The sequence below is a fragment of the Choloepus didactylus genome, chromosome 6, assembly GCF_015220235.1.
Source record: "Choloepus didactylus isolate mChoDid1 chromosome 6, mChoDid1.pri, whole genome shotgun sequence".
NCBI classification, from domain to species: domain Eukaryota; kingdom Metazoa; phylum Chordata; class Mammalia; order Pilosa; family Megalonychidae; genus Choloepus; species Choloepus didactylus.
The window spans coordinates 11461653-11485639 of NC_051312.1; the positions used below are offsets into that span (position 1 = coordinate 11461653).

The 23987-nt window shown below is 52.2% G+C and overlaps 1 protein-coding gene and 1 long non-coding RNA gene across 5 annotated transcripts in view; one reads left to right on the forward strand and one right to left on the reverse strand.

Moving 5' to 3' along the window:
• The window catches only part of LOC119535795, a 30533-nt gene extending 14748 nt beyond the window's left edge, over positions 1-15785 (forward strand). Inside the window, exons 2-3 of the long non-coding RNA XR_005217298.1 lie at positions 7295-7515; positions 15250-15785. This is a non-coding gene — a long non-coding RNA (uncharacterized LOC119535795). The remainder of the gene's footprint in view (positions 1-7294; positions 7516-15249) is intronic.
• SPINDOC (spindlin interactor and repressor of chromatin binding) lies at positions 9625-22293 on the reverse strand. Of its 4 annotated transcripts, none has more exons than XM_037838188.1 (6): positions 21921-22293; positions 18903-19232; positions 18670-18819; positions 18369-18494; positions 17957-18157; positions 9625-11939 (listed from the first exon to the last, which is right to left on the reverse strand). In XM_037838188.1, exons 1-6 carry the CDS (start codon positions 22045-22047, stop codon positions 11845-11847), a joined length of 1029 nt encoding a protein of 342 aa, XP_037694116.1. In that variant the 5' UTR covers positions 22048-22293; the 3' UTR covers positions 9625-11844. The 4 variants fall into 4 exon arrangements, with proteins under 4 accessions (XP_037694116.1, XP_037694114.1, XP_037694115.1 ...); XM_037838186.1 differs by having other exon boundaries at positions 9625-11977; positions 21921-22290; XM_037838187.1 differs by lacking the exon at positions 21921-22293 and adding an exon at positions 21081-21612 and having other exon boundaries at positions 9625-11977.
• Positions 22294-23987: the final 1694 nt, after the last annotated feature.

A 23987-nucleotide genomic window follows, 5' to 3' on the forward strand; every position in this document is an offset into this window, starting at 1 on the left:
TGGATTCCTAGTTCTGCTCTTTAATCTCTCTGCACCTTAGTTTCCCCATCTGTTAAATGGGGACAATGATAGTGCCTGCCATGGGGGGCTGCTTTGTGAGGATCTAATGAGTTAATATGTGAAACAGGCCTGATGGAGCCTGGGACATGGCCTGTGCTTTGTGGGGGCTGTCATCATTATGAGGTGTAGACCCCCCAGCCTCTGTGAGCCTTCTTTTCCATCTCCCACCTGTATCCTCCCTGCTTCCCAGAAGAACAACAATGGATCAGAAGTAAGAGAGCTGCTTCTGGTCCCAGCGCTGTCATACGGGCCATGTGACTTAGGTAACTCCCTTCCCCTCTTGGGACCTCAGGCTCCTTTTCTGTACAAGGCAATGGGACTGGACTGTTCACTCTCAATAGGGTCTTCCATCTCTAAAACCCTCACTCAGCAACAGCATCCTTCTCCCTCTTTCCTTGCCCGTGATGCTGGCACTATGCCTGTGACGGAGGAGATGGTGTCCATGCCTGACTTGCTCCTATGAGCCTCCTGTGTTGTAGGAAGGTCCAAATGCCTGTGGAGGGGGAAGGGGCATTGGGCAGGGCTGGCCACCTTCTGACACTTGGGGTGTTCTCCTGGGAGGAGATGCCCTTTGGACCAACCCACACTCAGGCACTATTCACGGGCAGGGTTCTGCTGCTCCCACCGCTGAGAAGGCTGTGCATCCTGGGTGGTGGGCCCTTCTATCACGGTTCCTGGCAGAGGTCCTGTGAGGACAAAGGAGAAAGCAGAACCGTGCAGCTCACAGGGGAATACCAAGAGCTGAGGATCAGGGCTGGTAAGTTAAGCCCATCCAGGGGCCCAGGGGAGCATGGGGACTGCAGAGAGCAGCAAGGCAGGCTTCCTAGAGGAGGTGATGCTGAGTGGGCTCAAAGGATGAGCAAAGCACTGCAAGGAAGGGGTTGTGGAAACAGGAGCTGCCTGTGGTGGGGTGAAGGAGACTGGCCACAAGGGGTTCCTGTCTAGTGGGGATGTCGGATGGGCCCACAGCAGCCACAGATTCAGAGCCAGCAGAGGGGAACTGGTATCGGCTCATATTCAGGGTGCTAACTGACTTCCTGGAGGTGGGGGGTGGGGGGCAGGCAGGGGGGCGACTCACCAAGTTGATGTCCCCATGTACCCAAAGCTGTGCAGTCGCTCCAGGAGACGCCAGGCAGAGTGCCCACAGCGGACCCCCCCACCTTCACTTGCCATCCTGTCCAGGGAGGACAGTGCCTGGGGGTCCCCTCCCCAGGGAGGGTGGGCAACAGCCCTGTCCCCTGTATGCCCCTCTGGCTCCAGGATCCCAGGTTCCCCCTTTCTGTTGGTACCCTCCTCCCTTCAGATGCAGCTAAAGGGGATGAGCACAAACAGCCGGTGCATATCTGGTGTGCACCAGCTCAGCTGAGCGGGGGTGCAGGGGGCTGGAGTGGCTGCCGGGAGCCTCCCAGAGGATGCTGACCCTCAGCGGGCCAGCACCGTGGAGAGCAGGGATGTCCTCAGTGCCTGGCACGTCGCAGTGAACCTTAGTGACTCCCGGGGGGGATGAAAGTCTCAGGGCTTTCGCGCTTGCCGTTTTCTTGACCTGGTACTCCCTTTCTCTGCTTAACTGCAGGGTTTGTTGCTTCACTTTACGGGCGGTGTCTCTGCTTAGATGTCTCCCGAAAAAAAAAAAAATCCCCTCTCCAACTCCTGTCTCAAAATTGCAGCCCTGGAAGGATGAATGTTAAATGACACCGTGGGGGTGGAATCAGCTGAATCCACGATTCCAGGATGTAGGAAATTCTTTCTACAGAATGACCCAGTTCTTAAAAAAGAATAAAGAAACAAGGAAAAAAAAATGAGGAAACATGTCAACCAAATGGCAATGCGTGGACCTAACTTAGATCCTGATTCAAACAAACCAGCTGTAAAAAAAGGTATTTTGGACCAACTGGGGATTGCGAACACCGACTGGATATGAGATATGATATTAAGGAATTATTGTTTTTTGAAACTTTTTATTTTGTAATAATTTCAAATCTACAGGAGAGTTGCAAAAATAATATAGAAACAATACATAGAACTCCAATGTACACCCCCCCACACCTACCCAAGTACCCAAATTTTCCAATTATTAGTATTTTGCCACATTTGTTATATCATTCTATCTGTCTATGTATCTATCTATCTATCTTCTGAACACCTGAGAGTAGGTTGCATACATCATGCTCATCCTCTAACACTTAACACTTCCATATACATTTCCTGAGAACAGGGACACTCACTATGTAACCACCTTAAGTACAGCTATCAAGTTCAAGAAACTTGACACTGATATAAATTCACAGTCCATATTCCAGTTTTCCTAATTATCCCAATAATGTCTGTGATGGTTAATTTCATATGTCAACTTAGCTTGATTATGGTGTCCAGTTATTTGATCAAATAAGCATTGTCTGATTGTTACAGTGATTGGTATTTCATAGATGGATTTGCAGCTATAGTCAGTTGATTAAATCTCAGACTGATTGCATCTATATCAACAAAGGAGATTGCGCTCATCCAATCAGTTGGAGGTTTAAAGCTAGAACTGAGGATTTCAGAGGTCAGAAAGAAGAATTTCTGCCTCTACTTTAGCCAATCAGCTTCTCCTGGAGAATTCAACTTCATCTGCATCGGAATTTCCAACTTGCGGCTTGCCCTATGGAATTTGGACTTGCCAATGCTCACAGTTGCATAAGCCAATTCCTATCTATCTATCTATCTATCTATCTATCCATCTATCTATCTCTCTACCCATCTATCTATCAACTATCTATCTAACTGTTCTGGTTTGCTAATGCTGCTGTTATGCAAAATACCAGAAATGGATTGGTTTTTATAAAGGAGATTTATTAAGTTACAAATTTACAGTTCTACAGCCATAAAAGTGTCCAAACCAAGGCACAAACATGAGTGTACCTTCAGTGGAGGAAGGCCGTTGACGTCTAGAAAACCTGTTAGCTGGGAAGGCACGTGGCTGGTGTCTGCTTGCTCCCAGACTGCATTTCAAAATGGCGTTCTCCAAAATGTCTAAGCATCAGCCAACCTCAGGGGTTCACAACTCCAAGCATCTCTGAGCTAAGCCAGCAAGCTTCTGGGCCTGTGCCAGCATTTTTAAAGGACTCCAGTAAACTAATCAAGACCCATGCTGAATGAGCAGGGCCATACTTCCCTGGAAATAATCTAATCAGAATTATCACCTACAATTGGATGAATCACATCTCCATGGAAACAACCTAATCCAAATATCCCACAAGATTGGATTAAAAGATCATGGCTTTTTCTAGCGGACATAAAATATCCAAACAGGCACACTAATCTATCACCTGTTGGTTCTGTTTCTCTGGAGAACCCTGACTAATACGATGTCATTTGGGGCATTTTCTCCTGCATTATTAGATCCAATCCAAGATTATGTATTGCCTTTAATTGTCATTGTAGTTTCCTTGGCTGCTCAAGCAGGTATCATGGATTGGATTGGCTTAAGCAATGGGAATTTATTAGCTCACAGTTCTGAGGCTAAGAAAAGTCCACATCAAGACATCACCAAGGCGATGCTTTCTTCCTGAAGACTGGTTTTCTGGGGCTGTCTGTCAGTGATCCTTGGTCTTGGGCTCTTCTGTCACATTGCAATGCATATGGTGGCGTTCCTTTCTCTTCTGGGTCAGATGATCTTAAGCTTCTTACTTCCCACGGCTTTCTATTTAATTACATTCTAATTTAACTCCAAAGAACTCCAGTAATAGGATTCAGACCTATTGGTCTGTGTCACACCTTAATTGAAGTAACCTCATCCAAAGTTCCTACTTACAATGAGTTCATACCCACAGGAATGGATAAGTTTAAGAACATGTTTTTCTGGGGTACATACAGCTCCAAACCACCACAGTCATGTCCCTTTAGTCTCTTTCTTTTTCAAATTGTGGTAACATATTTACAACATAGAATTTCCCAACTCAACCCCTCCCAAGCACACCATTCAGTGGCATTAATCACATTCACTATGCTGTGCTACCATCACCACCATCCGTTACCGAAATGTTCCATCACCCCACACAGAGACCCTTTTCACCCTTTATGCCTTAACTTCCCCTTCTTCTCTCGCTGGTAACTTGTACTTGTACTCAGCTTTCGGTCTCTGAGAATTTGCGTATTCTAGTTATTTCATATAACAGTATCTGTCCTTTTGTGTCTGGCTTATTTCCCTCAGTGTGGTATCTTCGGAGTTTACCCATGTTGTAGCATGTATCAGAACTTCATTCCTTTCTACAGCTTACAAAGGTACCGAAAACTTATACAGCTTTGATAACTTTCAACAGCTTCTGTAGGGCTCAAAAGGTCAATCAACAACTGCCAAGCCTGCAGGAATGCAATTCAATCCTGACTCGACTAGCTGGAGTCAGGCCAGACCCCAACACCTCTACAAGTCTCTCTCCGGGCACCAGTTGCAAGATCAGGGGCCAGGCTGTCTGCACTTCTGACCAACTGCCTACAAATTGGGGGTCCCCACCACCCCCTACGGTCCTATGATTCACTATAATGATTCACAGAATTTGCTGAAAGCTCTATACTTACGATTTTAGTTTTACTGTGGTAAAAGGATACAAATGAGAAGCCAAAAGAAGAGATGCAAAGGGCTTGGCCTGGGAGGGTCCCAAAGCAAGTGTCAGTGTCCTCCATGTGGGGTCAGCATGCGTCTCTCTCCAGGCACAGTGATGTATATTATCTGTCATGGAAGCTCACCTGAGATGGGTCTCATTATATAGGTCTGGTGGAATCGGTGCCCAGGTGGTTGAGCTGGAGCTCCAGTCCTCTCCTCCCAGAGGTCAGGAAGGTGGAGCTGACAGGCTTGGCTCAAAGTCCAAATCACAAGGTTGATGTTTATGGTGTGGCCAGCCCCCACCCCAAGACTATAGGTGAAGCTGGCCCCAACCTGACTTCTTCTTAGCTTAACTATCAGGTGTGGTCCTGGGCTCACCAAAGATGCTGTTATCATAGGAAATTACAAAGATTATAGAGATTCCTTCTCCCTGGAACTGGGGACAAAGAACCAGACAAGTTTTTCATTATGCGATGGGCTGAAAAATATTTCATTGTATGTGATACCACCTTTTGTTTATCCATTCATCCGCTGGACTTTGGGGTTGCTTCCAACTTTTTGGCTAGTGTGAATAATGCTGCAATGAACATTGGCGGACAAATATGTTTGAGTACCTGCTTTGAGTTCTTTGGGGTCTATATCTAGAAACGAGATTGCTGGGTCATGTGGTAGTTGAATGTTTAACTTTTTGAGGAACTGCCAAACTGTTTCCCACAACAGGGCCCCATTTTACATTCCCATTAACAGTGAACAAGTATTCCTATTTCTCCACATCCTCTCCAGCCCGTTGTTTTCCAATTTTTAAATAATAGCCGTTTTAGTAGGTGTGAAGTGGTATATCATTGTGGTTTTGATTTGCATTTCCCTAATGGCTAATGTCATGTTTATGTTTCTGGGTCAACTTGGCCAGGTTATGGTGTCCAGTTGCTTGGCCAAACAAGCTCTGGCTCGATTGGTAGCAGGAGGATATTTTGTGGATTTAAATCATTAGACAATTGATTGCATACATGGCTGATTACATCTACAATCAACAAAGCAGACTGCCTTCAGCAATGACAGAAGTCTCATGCAATCAGGTGAAGGGCTTAAAGGGAGAGCTGATGATTTTCAGCAGTCAGAAAGGATAATTTCTATATCCATGTCACCCAGCCAGCTTCTCCTGGGGAATTCAGGGAAACCTTCACTGGAGTTACCAACTTGTGCCCTGCCTGACAGAATTTGGACTTGTCAATCCCCGTGGTTGCATAAGTCAATTCCTATAACAGATTTCATAATATTTACATATATAAGTATGTATCTCCCGTTGGTTATTTCCCTGGAGAACCTGGATTAATATAGCTAATGAAGTTGAACATCTTTTCATGTACTTATTGTACATTTGTATATCTTCTTTGTAGAAATGTCTATTCTAGTTCTCTGCCCATTTTAAATTGTATTGTCTTTTTGTTGTTGAATTGTAGGATTTCTTTACATACTCTGGATATTAAACCCTTATCAGATATGTGACTTTCAAATGTTTTCTCCCATTCTTTTTAACTTTCATGGTAAAACCCTCTGATGACGCTCCATCTATCTACTTTTTCCTTTGTTGTTCATGCTTTTGGTGTAAAGTTTAAGAATCTAATATCCTGCAGATATTTCCCTATGTTTTCTTCTAAGAGTTTTATAGTTTCAGCTCTTATATTTAGGTTGGTGCTCCTTTTGAGCTAATTTTTGGTGAGTCTTCCCAGCACCATGTGTTGAATATTGTTACATTTTTTTAAGATGTGATGTTTTACTAAAAGGAGCCTGAATCTCTTAGAGATGCAGACAGAAACATTTACAGATGAAATGATATAAAGTTCTGGATTTACTTTAAAATAATCCAGAAGGGGGGAGGTGGGGCTAGAAGGATAAAGATAAACCAAGATTGGCCATGTTTGTGAAAGTGGGTCATGGAAACGGGATTCATTATGCTATTCTCTCTTCGTTTGTTTGTGTTTGAAAATGACCATGACCAAAAAAAAAAAGGTGAAAAGAAAAAATACTGTTGTGCCAGTTTGGATGTATTATGTCCCCCAAAACGCCATGTTCTTTGACACAATCTTGTGGGGGCAGACGTATTAGTGTTGATTAGGTTGGAATCCTTTGATTGAAGGTTTCCATGGAGATGTGACTCAATCAACTGTGGGCGAGAACTTTGACTGGATAATTTCCATGGAGGTGTTACCCCACCCATTCAGGGTGCATCTTAACTGAATCACTGGAATCTTATAAAAGTGTTCACAGACAGAAGGAGGTGCTGCAGCCAAGGGAGACATTTTGAAGAAAGCACAGGAGCTGAGAGAGGAGCTGCAACACAACCTGGGATCAGCAGACGCCAGCCACGTGCCTTCCCAGCTAACAGAGGTTTTCCGGCTGCCATTGGCCTTCCTTCTGTGAAGGTATACTTGTGTTGATGCCTTTGTTTGGACACTTTATGGCCTTCAGACTGTAACTGTGTAACCAAATAAACCCCCTTTATAAAAGCCAATCCATTTCTGGTGTTTTGCAAAAGAGCAGCATTAGCAAACTGGAACAAGTGTCTCTCTACCATGCCCTGATTTTGTTCCTAGCACATACCCCTGCAGGACACATCAGGACTCTCCTTGTTTACTGTCCATCTCCCCACAGGTGGGAGTGCCAAGACAGCCTGGAACAGCACTGCCATGCTGACGTCACTCCAGGAACTCGGGCACACATACATCTCACCAAACTCACGGATCTGAACCAGGGCCTGTGTGGCCTCTGGAGCCTGACCCACTACCAATGGACTGCTCTTTCAACCTTGGAGGACAAACTGCCGCCTAGGAAGATGTGGGTACCATGTGAGCAAGGACAGAGACTCGTCCCAGGTCAGCAAGCCAGTGTGGAAAGGCCAGGGGAGGGCCAGGGATAGGAGAGGCCCAACCCATCTGGGCCATTGTGCTAGTCACTGCTTTTGTAGCCTCCAAAATCTCAGACCTAGCCTGAGCCAGGGTCAGAGGTTGCTGAGTGAGACCTAGGGCTGGCATGCAGGCCTACCTTGGGGCTCAAGAACCACCTTCTGGAAAAAGGGGCAAGTAAGGACTCCCTCCACCTCAAAGCCCTCAGCTTGGTCCCCAGCCACTGTCACCTGGGACAGGTGAGACGAGCATCCTCTCACATTTTTGCAGGCACAGGGCATGGTCCCAGCAGATGCCAGAACCTGGGGGACTCCCGAAATTAGCATGGTGGGGTCACTGGGGCACCACTGTCATAGTGCAGCTCATTGCAAATGGCCCTCCCCACTCCCACTTGAGCCCACTCCCATCCTCAAGCTCTCCTGAGAAGATGTATCACGGTCTTCCTAAAGCAGAAACAGACCATGTAGCACAGTAGATAACATTCAGGCTCTGAGACAGACAGACCTGGGCTTGGGCCTGGCTCTGCTCCTTTACGAGCTCTGGGATGGCAGGCAAGTCACCCTGTTCATCTGGCCACACCCCCGTTTCCTCACCCATAAAATGGGCACAACGCTGGCACTTCCTTCCTCATCAGGCTGTCTGAGGACCACATAGTGAACATAAAGGGTTGCCTCAGTGCCTGGCATACAGTAAGTGCACAACGAACGCGGACTAGCATCATAAGCTCAAAGCTGTCTGCTGTTCTCTCCCGGCAGGCCTATGTGCTGATCTTGGCCTTGGCACTACCCCCCATTTGCTTCCACAGTGCCTTGTGTACCCCATGCTTACACCTCCACAGCCTGGAGACCAGAGTTTGTCCTGTCTGCACTCTGTAGTTCCCAGCAGAGGAGATCTGAGGCACTGGCACTGGCATTTTTGTTGGGAAAGCCAAAGTCTGCTCCTCTTCCTCCTTGGAGGCTGGTCCCACCTTCTCAGGGTGTCCACTCTACAGGAGAACGGGCTGACCAGATTTGGAGGTGTGACTGCTCTGGGCTGAGGCCTTGGCACCTGGTTCCAGGGAGGCTGGTAAAACAGGCATGCAGGTGTTGCAGAAGCCACTTACCTGTCACCACACCTGCAGCCTCCTCTTCAACAGACATGGGCGGGGGGCAGACAAAGAGAGGCGGCAAGCCCGTCAGCGACCCTTTCCCATTCCAGGACCCCCACACCTGAGGAGCATGCAGAACTTTATAGTTTCCAAAGGGCTCCAAATGCACTGAGTGTCATTTGAGTTACACAGCAGCGGCCCACCTGTTTGGGGGGTGGGGTGGGTTTACTCCTGCACTTTTTGCAGAGGAAAGGGAGGATCAGACTGTGTCCCCCTTCCCATCCACCCCTCAGCACCCTTATGCACTCATCTCAAGGAGGAAAGGGGCTGCTTCTTTCCTTGTCTCCAACTGGCTAGGCCCACAGAAGAGAGCCCTTTACTGGTATCCAAAAAGGAGGGCAGGTGGGAGTGGTGGGGGGCATCCTGCATCCAATTAAAGGAGTTCTGGGGACAGGGAGCCACCAGGGCTGCAGTGCTCCCCACCCAGCCCGCGGCACCTAGTTGGGGTTGGGCCTCAGAGCACAAGGAAAAAAATTGTTACTACCAGCCCCAGGGTCACCAATGTTGGCACGGGGAGTGTCCCCAGTGCTGCGGGCAAACGATGGCAGTGGCTCCAGGGTGGCAGGATGGAAGTGGGGGGCTGCTGGGCAGTGTGCAAAGCAGAGCTGGCACTAGGGGATGCCTGCCACTGCCAGCGTTCTCAGCAGGGCATCGCCTGTGCCCAGAAACTTCCTTCCCTGCTGGGATGGGGTCACGCCCTCTACCTCCACCCTCTCCACCACCCAGAGGTGCCCACAGGCAGCCAGCCCCTGGCCACACAGGCTCGGGAAGTCCCTAAACCTGGCTGAGGCTGGGCACACCCCTGCCAACTGGGACGTGGGGCTCAAGTCAGGGGACAAGACCACCACCCAAGTCCCCACGGCAGCCACCCCATGCACAGAGACGCACCCCAGAGACCAGCTTGTGGTAGAAAAATCTCACACAGAAGAATGTACGCCGAGAGGGCACTTGACAGGCATTTATTGAGCACCTACTGTGTGGCAGCCCACTGCAGGGCACTGGGAAAACAAACTTAATGTGACCTGGTCCCTGCTCGAAGGAGCGCACAGTCTAGCGGGCCAAGCATCAGCTAGATTACGGGCAGCGAAGGCACATTTAGCATCAAGATTTTACAACGAGCTTTTATATACGTTTTCTCAATTGAGAAACACCCAGCAACATAGTCATCTGTTTTAAAAGCACATTGGCATAAATGTAAACACAGTCACACCATTGAAAGGATGAACAAAAATCACCTGTGATAATCTTTGGGCTTTTAGAACCAGATTTTCAGCATTATTTATTCCTTCCTATTAGGCAGGATATGAGTTTGGGTAATTTGCAGAAATGGTAGTAGAGACACAGGGAAGTTCCATGGCTTCCCTGACATCACGGAGGCAGGGTCACTCTAAAGGCAAAGAACCCTGAGCCTTTGGCTACTGCCTTTTCTCCCCACACTCACCATCTCTCAATTCCCTCTGGACACGGACCCCATGCATTCTCAGGATCCTTTCCCCGAGCTTTCATATGGGGTGGAAGGACCACATCACGCGAGTCACCGAGCTGTGGCTGACCCATGGGTGGTGCCAACTCAGCCAAGCACCCAGCACGCCCTGCCCGCAACCCGCCCTTCCTGATTTAGAGATTGTCATGTCAGTTTCAAATCTGGCTGAGTCAGGGTTGCACAGGAACAACCCCTTACATGTCCCACCCTGGGTCTCTCCCGTCTCCTTCCCTAACTGCACAGGATTCACTTGTAGAGCAGCCCCGGTGCAGAGGGCACACTGCCCTACTCACCACACCTGCCCCTGAACCCTCGACAGGACAGTGGGGACGGGGGCCCAAGAGGGAAGCTCCCCATCCCCCTCCCCAGAGCCCCGTATCCCTGAAGGGGGAGACCACCCAGGTTTGGCTGGAGATGGATTAGTGGAGGAGGTAAGGAAACTACTGAAGAGACCCCGACGAGCCAGCTTGCGACCTGGGGAAGGGGGTAAAACTGGACCAAGACTCAGGTTTCATTAAGCCAAGGCTGGGGTGAAGTTGTGCAGCCGCGAGTGCAGCTGAAGGCTGGACAAGGCGGGATGGGTGTAGGGACCATGTGCTCACCTCCCTGTAAGGGGGCAGGGCGAGGGGGAGGGATCGCTGCCCCTGGCAGGCCGGCCCCAAGCCTTCCACCTGAGAGAGGTCCTGTTCATTCTCGGCTCTGGAGTGTGAGCAGCTGTGGACCCCCACAGCCACCGGCACTCCCCTCGTGGCCTCTCATGGGCAGAGGTCCAGCCCATGAGAGTGACAGGCTCTCCTGTGACCCTGTCTTGAGAGCAGGGGCAAGGGGAGGGGCAAGGTGCCCTCCCTGGATCTGGCATCATGTCAGCCCCAGGCCACCAGCCTGCACAGCCAACCCCCTGCCAAGCTGCCCTCCAGCTCCTACCCAGGGAGCCCCTCAAGTTCCCTCCACGAGGCCAGCCATCCCGCTAGCAACCGCCTCCCCCAATAACGGCCCAGACGGAACTCTCTTAATAAAAAAAAATAATTTATTGTCAACAAAGGAGATATATACAACTGGAAAAGAGGTGAGAATGAGCGTGGGGAGCGAGTGGCGCCCCCAGGCGGCTGGCACAGCCCCCCGCGGGGATGGAGTGGGCAGAGGTAATGGAGGCATCCTGGTGCAGGAGCCTGAACGGGTGGGGGAGGAGAGGCGTCCCCCGAGGTAGTGGGCCTCAGTTCAAACCCCGCGCGACCAGCTTTGGTGTAAGGCACTGTGCCGAGGGAGAATGGCGGGAGAGCGAGGGTGCAACAAGGTTGTCGGGTACGAAGGGAGGTCTGGGTCAGCCAAAGGATTGGGGTAGGTGTTCTCCACAGGCCCAACGCCCCACCGCACGGCCGCCATCCTCGCCTACCTCAGGCCTTTCCAGGGGTAGACGTTTTCCAGTGGCCCAAAGTAACAGTGGCTGCTGCCCCCTTCCTTCCTCCAGCCTGCCCTGGCACCTGGTTTTGCTCTGTCCCTCAGGTGGCAGAGCGGGGCAGCTCCGAGTTAGAAGCCAAAGGGGGACGCAGCCTCTCCCCTCCCTCCCCCCCTCCCCAGGAAAGCGAGAACTTACACACCACTGCCCGCCTCGGGCTTCCCTCCCACAGTGGCACTGGACTCCGACAGAACTGCTGGCCACTCGGCGGGGTCACCTGCCCCCAACCCTTTGCTGCCCTGGGGGTGCTTGGACCAGTCCGGCAGGAGGCTGACTGCTGGCGGCTCCTCCATCCGCACGCGGATCACCTGGAGATCCAGTGTCCCACGAAGCCCCGGAGGAGGAGCTGGGCAGGGAGGGGGGCAGAGAGCAGAGTCAGGGCCCCCCACACACCCGCCATGAGGGTGTTCCCTGAAAGCCTCTGCAAACCGCACCCTCTGTGTCCAGGGCCATTGTTTCTATGGCTCAGTGCTGCTACGAGGGGAACCCAAGAACGGGAGGCTCCTCTTTGCTGACTCAATGAGCACTATCCACCAGAAGGCGAAGCTCAGAGCCTCCTCCTCTGAGCCAAGGGGAAGTCTTCCTCCCTCACTTATTTTGGCACAGGGACACCGAGAGCTGCCCTCTCCTGGCTCCCACTCTTACCTTCGATGACTCCATTTTACCTAAAACCTCCTGGGCACCCTACTCTCATGGGTTCTCCCCTATGTGGGGAGAGGTGACAGGGATAAGAGTAAGACATGGCCTTTCCCATTAAGCAGCTCATCGAGAAAAGAGCATCGGACCGAGAGTCACAGGTGAGCAACCCTGCTAACTTCCGTCGCCCCTTTGGCTGGACTCTTCCTATCTCACGAGTCAGTATCTAGGTGACAGAGATCCGTGTCGCCCTAGCAGTAGAGAAGCTCCTCATAATGGACAAGACCAGACACCAAAGGAGGGGAAGCAGATCACTGATGTCCAATGAGCAGCTATAGGAACGTCCCACATGTGTAAGTTATCTTACAATAAAAAGCAAAATCAGAAAAAACGGTGATTGCCGTTGTTGTGATATCTGTATTGAGAAGGATTGATCTGTTTCTTTCCTCCACGGTTTTAAAAGACATAATTATTTAAAGTGTGGCAGAGAAATTAAGAATAATTTTGTAATACAGTTTGCTGAGGTTCAAAACGGCTTAAAGGTAGTGGGCTGCCACCGGGTTGTAAAATTTAGCAGATGCTGCCTTCTATGCTATTGTTTCCTTGATAAGCCACGAGCACCTTGGGAGAAAACGGAATTCTATTCGTTTGTTCATTAAGTCAGTAATAATTCATTGAGCAATGACTACGTACCCAAAACTGTTCAGTTGCAAGGGATGTTAGAAGATGGAGCAGACCAGTGGGCCTTCTTGGAACTGAATTCTAATGGGCGTGAGCCAATAGATAATATAAACGAGAGATGCAGACTGTTAGGTACAGACTGAAGAGAAGTTGAAAGATATAGGAGGGAAAGGAAACAGATAGTTGCCGGGCATGGGTGGTCTTTGTCATTTAGACGGGGCAGCGGAGAGGGCCTCATGGAGCTGACAGGAACTGAGGGAGACAGCTGGGTGGCTGGCTCAGGGGACAGGGTTCCAGGTGGAGGAAGAGCAGGTGCAGATGCTCTGGGGGAGCACGGCCGGTGCTGGAGGAACGATGAGGCTGTGTGCCTGTGTGCAGTGGGCAGAGTGAGGGGGACAGGTGAAGACCTTGAGATGAGGGTCACTGGTCACTGTGAGGACTCTGCGATGGGAGCAGCTCTGGAAGGTTCTGAGCAAAGGAGTGACGGGGTCAGACTTGTGCCTTCAACAAGGACATTCAGGCTGTTGCGTTGAATCCAGACTAGAGAGGGTACAGATCTGGAGCTGGGAGACTGTTTGAAGGGCATTACCGGACCACAAGAGACAGCCTGGAGTAGGGCGGTGGCCGTGGAGGTGGAGACAGGAGGATGAATTCTGAGTATATTTGGACGGTGGGGTTGACAGGACTTGCTGGTGGGTTGACGTGGTTTGTTAGGGACAGAAGAGGATGAGTCTGAGGGCTCTGGCTCAAGCAAATGAAAGATGGAGCTGCCAGTCAACGCAGCAAGGGAAGACGGGGGAGGAGTAAAGTGGCCTTTGGCTTTGGATACGTTGAGTGTGAGAGAACTTATAAGACATCCAAGAAGAGATGGCAAATTGACGGCTGTAGGAGAGGCTGGAGCCAAGGGGAAGAGGTCTGGGTTGGAGGAATAAAGTAGGGAGTGGCGGGCACCCAGATGGCACTGAAAGCTCTGAACCTAAAGGAGATCACCAGGGAGCAAACACAGACCCCAGCCCACAGTGGGGGACTCGGTCATCCACTCACTCACTAACTACAGAAGCAGCACCTCCTCTGTGCCAGGCACCATTGTGGGCGCCGGGGATACCGCCATGAACAAGAGACAAACCTCCCTTCCTGGAAGGAGCTGACTTTCTAGAAACTGGAGTAAGGCCACAGTGTGGTAAGTTTCCCAACTTGGGGAACTGAGAATGAAGAATCGAGAGAAACTGGGAAGGACCGTCCATGAGGGAGGAGGAGGAAAACCAGGGAGGGGGGTGCTGGAGAAGCCAAGGACGTGTCTCCAGGAAGGAGTGAGCGGCGGGTCCGCGGATACTGCAGATCAAGAAAGGTAAGGACTGGAAGCTGACCCCCAGACTTAGTTTTATGGAAGTCAGCAGCAACCTTGCCACGAGCTCTTTTATTGTGGGGTGGTGAAGATGAAAGGACAAAGGACTAACGTGGGTTCCAGAAAATGGAGGCAGTAAGTAAACACTTTCCAGCTTTGCTGAAAAGGTTAAGGGACAAATGGGACATGGGTTGGAGAGGGATACGGGGTCAACAACTTTGCAGACAGGAAAGATCCAGAAGAGAGGGTAAAACTGATGGTGCCACGGAGAGGGGAGAACTGACCCCAGATATATGTTCCTGGCAGGGGAGAGGGGGTGGGCTCTAGCGAGTGAGTAGAAGGGACATCCTTTGCTAGGTGCAGTTCAGTTACAGCAGCAGGACAGAAGGGAGAGAATACGGCCTGGTGCTGGAGGGTGGGAGAGGGCGGCAGTGCTTCTTGGCAGCCCCCCACCCAGTGTCTGTGGGGGCAGTGGAAATGCACACTGGCTACAGCTTACGAGGTAAGTGGCCCTGATCCGTTTTCCCCTTCTGTAAAATGGAAGCTACAGTTCTTTACACAGTGGTTGTGTGGATTTAATGATATAACTGAGATAACGTATTAAAGTATTCAGTACAATGTAAGGGCTCAATAGGTGACAGCTACTAGCGTTGCAAGGGACTTTGCCAACCAGTGGAATTAAGTGCCCATCCTTTCTGGTAGCAAGGAGGGCATGGGGGTGGGGAGTGGGCGCACATCAGGAGACTGAGGCCTGAGATGGGACAAGCTGAGCCCCTTATAACCCTACCCCAGAACTGCCTCTCCTTCCCTCCCTGCCCACAGACCCTGCTTCCTCAAGCTTCATTTCCCCCTATTTCTCCACATTTCTGCATATGCACTCACACATGTCCTGATATATCTATCCACTCCTTCTCCCGGGGGTGGGGACTGAAGCTATTTCTCGTTTCTCACCACAGCCTCCCTCTGAACAGGGACTCTGGAAACATCACCACCAAAATGCCAACTGAAGGAAGCCATCATCCAGGCATCTCTCCATGAATGTTTACTGAAGGCCTTCTCTACGCCAAGCACTGGTTTAGGTGCTGAGGACAGCAAGGAACAAAACAAAGACCCTGCCCCTCGTGAAGTTCTCTCTCACACACACACAGGCACACACGACCCCTTTTCCTTGGTCTAGCCTGGAAACACACTAGGTCCGGTCAAGGTATCCTAAGCCAGATCTCTAAAAACACCAGTGAGACAAAGAGGCTCTTTTTCTTTATTTGCGAGCAGGACTTCAGGGCTCACCTCTCCTGTCCTGAACACCCATCCCGCAGGCCCCTGGAAGGTTCTACAGTCTTCCCTGACTGCCTCCCTGACACTCACATCCATCAGCTTACCTGGCCGGACTACAGTGATCTTTTCCAACTTATAAATACATACTTTCTTAAACCTTTTTTTTTTAAGTGGCAGAATCTTTATTCAAATCAAATCTTCAAAGAACTTCAATATAAAAAGCAACTCAAAGAAGAGACGCTCTGGTTGAAGCCTCACAGGTTTCAACGTCGGGTTCTTGCAACAGTCCGAAACCACTGGTCCTGACCCCTGCTCTGGCTGGGGGTGTCCCGCTCTTCTCTATTTGCTTCACTGCCTCCCACCTGCCCCTTTACCCCCCAGTTTCTTAGGGACAAAACCTGTCTTTTTTACGTCATTTCCCAGAGTGCTTCCTTCAGAGCTGCTCTCCGGGCACACTTGGTGCTACACTGTTTAGCACCTCCTGTGGTCTCGGGACCCTCTCCGACCTCTGCACGTCCTTAGCATCTCCTGTGTTTTCTGTACATCTGGGCCCTGCTGGCACACCCTTCAGTCTCCTCCATTACTCTCACATCATCCAACCAACTCCTCAAACATCATTCCTCACCGACTCTGCCCACCCACCCCAAATGAACCTCAAATCTTGGGGACTACCTTGTCATCTACTCACCACCCCATTCATGTGGAGTTTGGGCACAGGGCATCCCAGGACTCAAAATGAAGGCTCCCTGTTGGGAACGAAACCAGAAGACCCCAAGAGTGGCAGAGGTCAGCTGCTGAGGGCAGTAATCCGCCAAAGGCTGCGAGGAGATCTGAAACACTCAGGTCCGAGCAAAGTGCAGGGTCTCGGGGAGGCAGGGTGGACTGAAACCTGAGACAGCTGTACTGGGATCTGGGTGAGGGGCAAGGCCTGCCTCGAGCTCACAGAAGAGGAGCCCCTTTAAACCACTGACAGTGGTTACTGGTGAGAGGGGGAGCGGACCAAAGCAGTAACATGAGTTTTTCTTTTTGCAAAAAGCCCACCTCCATTTTGAGGGCCCTATTCTAGGGAGCCTCCGGCCATGTCATGCGCCATCTTTCTCTGGGCTCTCACTCCAAACGCACATTTCAGAGAAGCTGGGACAAAGACACAGGCACTCGCTGGGTCACTCATTCACTCCTTCCAGGAGCTTTTCCTGAGCCCCTGAGATGCTGTGATGGGGCTCAGTACAGAGAGACAGACAAAGGAACCGGGTGCAGCCTCTGCCTGACTGGAACGCATGCCAATCTCATCTTGATCCCATCACTGCTCGGTGACTGGGGTAGGCAGTGCCAAGGCAGGCCCGCCAAAGATGGAATCCCCAGAACCTGTGACTATGCCCCGTTAAAAGGCAGGCAGATGGAATTCTGGTTGCTGATCAGCTGACCTGGATTATCTGGTGGGCCCACAAGGGTCCTACATGGGGAAGAGGGAGGCAGAAGAGTCAGAAGCACAGATGGCCTCCTGGGAAAGATGCGGCTGGCCCCTGCCAGCTTTGAAGATGGGAGGAGGCCACGAGCCAAAGAATGTGGGCAGCCTCTGGAAGCTGGAAGAAGTAGGAAAATGGAGTTTCCCACAGAACCTCAAGAAAGGAATGCAGCATGGCCAGTAGCTTGACTTTATAGCCCAGTGAGACCCACGTCAGACTCCTAACCTCCAGAACTGTAAAATAACAAATTCGTGTTATTTCAAGCCACTCGGTTTGTGGTCATTTGTTACAGCAGCCACAGGAAATGCATGAAATGACCACTGGGAGAAGGGAAACATCTTTCTGGGACTCAGACTCTTCACCTGGAAAAGGGGATAGACATCTACCCCTTTCACTGCCAGATATTTTCTGTAAGGACCAAATGAATTGCATATAAAAGTTCATTTATAGAACATCATTAGCTCATCAGTAGAACAGGATACTAACACAAGCAGTTACTGCTGCTATTTTCCCCAGAGGTGTTTGTTCAGCCTTCAACACTGGCCTCCTCTCTCGAGACCCGTCAAGTGTTTGAGTCGCTGGGTGGCCCCATTTGGGCCCCTGCTCCACCAGGCTGAGGTGCCTCTCAGGCCCAGCAGGAATCCACCTCACATATGGAGACAGGTGTCAGGCTTTGGGACAAAGCTGGCCTAGCCCAAACTGACAACCAATTCCAGAAAACTCTTAAGGAGCTCTCAGAAAAGCTTAGCTCTCTGGTCAGCCCCTCGATCATTCAAATCCCCCTGCTATTCCTTAGCCCTGTCTCCCAGGGCACCTGAGCACCATCTGCCTCCCCCCGTGCTGCGCTCCAGAGCAGCTTGAGCTCAAAACCCAGGGATGCCACCTGCCAACCTTCCTTGTCAACCCTTCATGGAGAGCTCACCTGGAGAGGGGCTTTCCAGCTGGCCAAGGCCTCCTTCTACCGCTTTCCCCTCATTGGGTGAGTCCTTATTCTCTGAGGCTCTGAACTGAGTGTGGGAAAAGAGCTGAAGGACAAAGCCAGGGGGGAAGGTGCCATCAGTGAAGTGTCGGACTTCAGCTGGGGCTGCGAAAGTCTCTGTGGGCGAGTCGGGTGATGGGGGATCTGGGAAGGGAGAACAGAAGGGAACTGTGAGTTCAGGCAGCCAGGCCTCCCAGACCCACCGAGGCCGGAACCCAAAGGCTTGCACCCCGAGGCCCCGGGTGAGCTGCCAGGTGACCCTGCCTGGGCTCCGCCCCATCCTCACTGGCTTGGCTGTCTTCCTGGAGCACCACAGCCAGAGCCTGTGCCCGCACCTCTGGGGTCTCTCCTTCACCTGGGTCGGGGTCCGTGGTTTTGGTCATACATCTGCTTCTTTTCTTTCTGACTGGCTCTTCCCCAGGGGGCTCCTTCCATTTCTGACCACGGGGCTTCTTATTTCCTGGCTCTGGAGCAGGGGCAGCTGCAAAAAGAAAAGACCTTAAACCTTTTTAAGAGTCCATGCCTGCACCCCACCACCCCAGTACCCCTCAAGATACCTGCTCGGCAGCAGCCTTTCTGCACCCCAGAACACAGGTTTTGTGCCTCACCCGGGCCCCCATTTACCCTTAGGTGCAATGGCTTCCCAGATAACTAACCAGGAAGCTCCAGGGGGCGGAGGCCCCTGGGCCGGCTCCTCTTAGGGAGAGACGGGTTGTCCTCGGAGTCAAGGAGAACGACAATCTCCGCTGGCATTCTGGCAGGATCTGGGTTGGAGTCTGGGTCTAGATCCATGTACCGGCCTGAGTCTGAAGGGGGCATATGCCCAGTGAGGCCCACGTGCTCCAGCAGGGCCTTCTCTTCCCCCTCCTCCCACCCCAGGCCCAACTACCTGAGCTGGGTGGGGACGGCTGCTCGGCTCTGACGTCTTGCAAAAGGGCCACCCCCTCGCTCCAGGCCTCCAGGATGTTGCTCTTCTCGGAAGGGCTCAGGTCCAGGGTGTGGGGATGCTGCTCCAGGATGTGTGTGCGAGCCGTGTCAGCCGAGGGGGCCCGGATCTCGGCACCACACACCATGCACAGCGCCCGCCCGCTGCCTCCTGGGCTGCTCCCCACCAGGAACTCCTGCTCCCAAGACACTTGCTGCTTGGGCTCCTCGCAGCCATCACCAGCCGCCTCCAGCAGGCTGGGTCTGGGCGGCGGGGTCTTCTCCTGCTGGGCCACTGTGGAGGGGGAGGGGGATGTTACCAGGTGCCGATAGTCAACGGTACTTAGAACCTGATTCCCCAAACTTGGCGGTGTGTGTGTGTGTGTGATCCCTGTCCAAAGTCTTTCTCTCCCTTCCCCTTGAGCCCATGAAGCACTAGCTACATGGAACATGACCTGTGTGCCTTGATATCCTGCTACTCACACCCCTACACCTTTTCCCAACCTAGCCTTAAACCATAAGCTGTGCTCTTGTGTGTCTTCAGCCTCTGCAGAGCTCCCAGGCCTCCTTCATGACCCTGCTCAACCCGTCATCTCTGTGAAGACTTCCCGGCCTCCCACCCTGGCAGGTGACTGTATCCACCTCTGACTTCCAGGCCACAGTGTATGTTCTCTGGAGGGTCTGGCACATAGGAGAGGAGGTGCTCAGTGAGCTTTGAGTGAACTACCTGCCTGATCCACCTCTGCTCACTCGTGGTCTCCATCCTCATCCTTTCCCAGAGATCTGTATGGCTCCCTTACTTCTACCAGGTCATTGCTGACCAACCATCTGCCCGACCGAGGCCTTCTGGACCACTGTTAGAAAGCTGCCATCCCCCCAACTGAGCACCCTGACCCCTGCACAACTTCGTTTTCTTCCACAGCACTCATCACCCCCTGACCAAACATGTCTTACTTGTTTATCACTTCTCCCCATGACACTGTAGACTCCACGCGAGTATCGATATTCGACTGCTGAGGCCTGTGTCTACAGCACTTAGAACAGGGCCTGGAACACAGTGGCGCTCAGCAAGACTGGATGAAGGAATGGCGCCACCTCCAACCTTTAATCACCAGACTACTCCGGGACTCAGTCTTTGGACCCCTTCCCTGTCTACCACCTTCCTCTGATGGTCTCATCCAATCACCGCCCGCTGACAACTCCCATATTTGTATTTCCAGCAGGTCTCTCCCATGCAATCCAGACTCCTGGAGCTAACTGCCTGGCAGACCTCTCCACTTGGATGTGTAAGGGCATCTCGGACTTGCCAGGTTCAAATCCTAACCCCAGTCTTATAAACCTCCATCTCCCGGCCTTCCTGGTCTTGGGAAATGGCACTCTATCCTAACGGTTGCTCAGATCAAAGTCTTGAACTCATCTTTCCTTTCTCTCACACAATTTTTTTCAAGAAGCTTCTGCCTCAGGACCTTTGCATCTGTTATGCTCTCTACCTGAAATGCTCATCCTCAATTATCTACAAGCCCCCCAAACCCCCCACTTCCTTCAGGTTGGTGCTCAAAACTCACCTTATTAGAGACACCTTCCCTGACCACCTGACATACCAAACAAAATACTCCCAACTCTCTTTTCTCCTTCCCCTGCTTTAGGGTTCTCTGCACCACTTATAGCACCTGAGATACTTCACATTCAGCTACCTGCTTGGCTTTCTTCAGCCATTAGGATACATGTTCCACAAAGGCAGGGTTCTGTCTGCTCTGCTTACGGCTGTTGGCATCCCCAGCCTAAGCGAGAGCCTGGCATGCACTGGCTGTCCAAGAAGTACTTGTTGAATGAATTACTCTCTGGACATCTACTTCCTCATCCCTCACAGTGAGGAGAAGGTCTCCCTCACAGGGCTGTTGAGAGGATTCTCCGGGACAGCCTCTGGCAATAGCCAGGCATGCAAAACCTCAATCAATATTAACCTCTCTGTTGGATGGATGGCTCTGAGAATAGCAGCCTTTACTTCTCTTATTTTATAACCTTCCCAATTCCGAAAATGATGAGACAGTCTAGGTCGAGTAGACATTGTATGTTTTGCTGAGATTAAAAGAACAAACCAGTTCTCTCCTCTATCCCATTCCCACAAAACCTTGATCCCCACCTCTTTTGGGTACTGTCCCTGCCGTGGGAAGTGCTGTTGGAGAATTTGAAGATAGCAGTACTTTCATGAATATTAAGTCTTCTACAAAGGGGGCCTTTTGTTTTCCTTATTTCCACGATCCTGGGTATTGATGTAGGGGGAGGGGAAAGCGAGTTTTCCAGATTGTTCCTCAAATCCCTTCTCAAGGCCAATCTCGTTTTAGGGCGGCCGAGGGCCCCCAGACAAGCATTTCTTTTCCAAAACTGGGTGCTGTGTGCGGTCCCATTCACTCCCGACGCTCTCGAATCTGACACCTGTGGCTTAAGCAAGTGGAAGGCCTGGGATGGGGAGTGGGGGGTGGGGCAGCAAAGCTTTACTCCTGGAGCGCCCTCAAGATCCTCCTTTTCGGAGGACGGCAGCGGAGCCTGCCCCCATCCTCCGAATGGCTCGGGACACCTAGCTGTCCGGCCCGGAGGCCTGGCGGCCCCTCGGCCTAAAACACAGCTGACGGCCGGCCTCGCGGCGGGGAGACGGCGGCCGCAGCCACCCAGCGCCGCCGGGGATCGTGGATCGGGCCTCCCGTGCGGGGCCCGGGAGAGGGGGCGCTCGGGCACCGGAAGATCCGGAGCGCGCGGGGCGTGGATCGAAGGCTCCAGACCCGGGGCCGGGAGTGGGGGGTGGAGTAGGGGGACGGATTCGGGGAGGCCTGGGATTCCAAACCCTGGTGGGGGCGGAGCCAGAGGGCGCCGGGCCCCAGACCCGAGGGGGACGAGGGGGCGCCCCGGCCCCGACTGGGGGAGGGGAAGCCCGAGCCCGGGACCCTGACGCGGAAGTGGGAGGGCGTTCCCCTCCCATCCTCACCTCTGAGCATCGGCTCGGGCCGCGGGATTACGGCCACCACCGTGGCCTCCGCCTCGTCCTCCCCTTCCTCACATTTGAGCGTCACCTCGAAGCAGTCGAGCGGGGCGCCCTCGGCCTTCAGAGCCATGGCGAGGCCCGGGAGGAGCGCGGGGACCGGACTCGGGAGGACGGGCGCGCAGGCCTCGGCGCCGCGGATAGCGGCCCCCCTCCCGCCTGGACAGCGCCGGGCCCGCGGCCCGCCCCGCGCTGCCCCCTACCCACCGCCGCTCGCTCTCCTGCTCGCCGGCCGGGCCTGCGACGGGCGAGTCCAGGCCTCCCCGGCACCGCGGAGCGTCGGGACCCCGGGCGGGGAGGGCTCAATCCGGGGCCCCAGCCCCTCGCCGCTCCCTTTTATGGAGGCTCATTGTCCGCGCCCGCCCGGCCGCCCGCCGGGGCCCGCCCCCAGGCCCGCGCAGCCAATCGCACGCGGCCCTGCCCTAGCCCCGCCCCCGGCGCCGGGCTTGGGTTAGAATCCCAGGGACCAGCAGGGAGGCGGGAAAGGCCGCGCGCGGGCTCTCGGCCGCCCCCCAGTGCGGAGGCGGGGTGCGCCGGCGTGGCGTCTAGGCCCCCAAACTTCCCAAGCGCGTGGGTGGGGGGCAGCATCTGGCCCGTCGCGACCCTACGGTGGAGGCCATGGGGCGGAACCAGTGATGGGGTGCCAGTTGGGCATTTTTGCAGGCCTTCTACCAGGTGCCCCAGGATTTTGCCCTTTCCCTGAACATGCCTTCCTCCCCCAGAAGATGTCCAGGGCGGGAAAAGAGCCCGCGGAGGAGTGGAAAGGCTTTGGCATGGAAGAACCGTGGCCGGATTCCTTCTGGTTGGCCAGCTCAGTGACTTGGGCACATTAAACTGTTTTCTCAGGCCCTTAGGCTAGCTCAGACGGCATTTCAAAAAACATTCTTGGAACCTTCTGGACAAGGGAATGCAAAGACGCAGAGGAGCTCAGTGTAGTGTGGGCATACACAAACCATACCCGATGATTATGATTTCCACGTTCGAGACGTGCGCCCAGAGCCTCTGTGACCTATCCAAGGTCATGCGGCATCCTTTGGGAGCCCCAAAACCAGAATTCAATTCCCATGACACTGCTGGCATCGTAATCCTATTCGGGGTGACTTCATCAATTTGAGTGGAAAGTGCATTTCCCTCTGTTGTAAAAACCTTCATTAAATTTCAATTGAGAAGAAAGCAAAGTCTCTGACACTGAAAAATCCATCTTAAAATGCCACCATATCAGAGCAGAGGCAGTGGTAATTCAGAAAATATAGAAGGATGGCTGGGGGTGGGGGAGGGGGAGGCAGATAGAGCATGTGAGTAGTCTATGAACCACAGTATATTTTTAAACAAATAATTCTGTCACTGTCAAATCCCTCCAGCACTTTGTGAGTTTTCTAAATAAAGGTATTACTAAGCCTGTTTAAGGGTTGCTCTCTTCCCTTTACCTGGAATCTAGGTGTTTCCTTGCCCTTCTGTTCTGCTCTGTGTTGCTGCAGGCTGCAGATTCTCGGGTTCCTGGGCCAGCTGGCTTCCTGGCTGGGTTTGGCAGATGGGGAACCGTGGCAGGAGATTGGAAGGCAGGAGGAAGGAAAGGCCAGAGTTTTTCTTCCTTTTCTCTCTTTCTCTCTGTTCTGGCAGGTCTCCAGCAGCAGCAGATAAGGTTCCCCTGTGTCGCAGCTCTTGCTGGAGAAACCTTCTGTGATTCCAACTTCTGCAGGGTGATTCATGATCGTGAGCTCCAGTAACTCCTCCTTTTGCCCTTCCAGTTTAGGAGCGATGAACAGTATCCTGTTTTTGGTCCTATCTGGGTTGCCTCACTGTACCCCCAATACCCTGCATTAAATCCTAGTTTAAATACTTAGAGTGGGTCCTGTTTTCCTGGTTGGACCTTGTGCAATACCAGTATATTGTACCTGGCACTTTGTATACCTTAATTTTTTAAATCTAATTAATTATTTTTAAGTTTGGCAAAACATCCTTAACACAAAAGTTATTTTAACTGTTTTAAGTGGACAATGCTTTGACATTAAA

Excerpts from the sequence above, each read along its gene's own strand:
- SPINDOC (XM_037838186.1), bottom strand. The coding sequence starts at position 22,047 with ATGGCTCTGAAGGCCGAGGGCGCCCCGCTCGACTGCTTCGAGGTGACG. Across the intron at positions 19,233-21,920 it reads GCCCGAGCCGATGCTCAGAG|TGGCCCAGCAGGAGAAGACC; the intron begins GTGAGGATGGGA and ends CCCCCTCCACAG. Across the intron at positions 18,495-18,669 it reads CCGCCCCCTGGAGCTTCCTG|CTGCCCCTGCTCCAGAGCCA; the intron begins GTTAGTTATCTG and ends TTCTTTTTGCAG.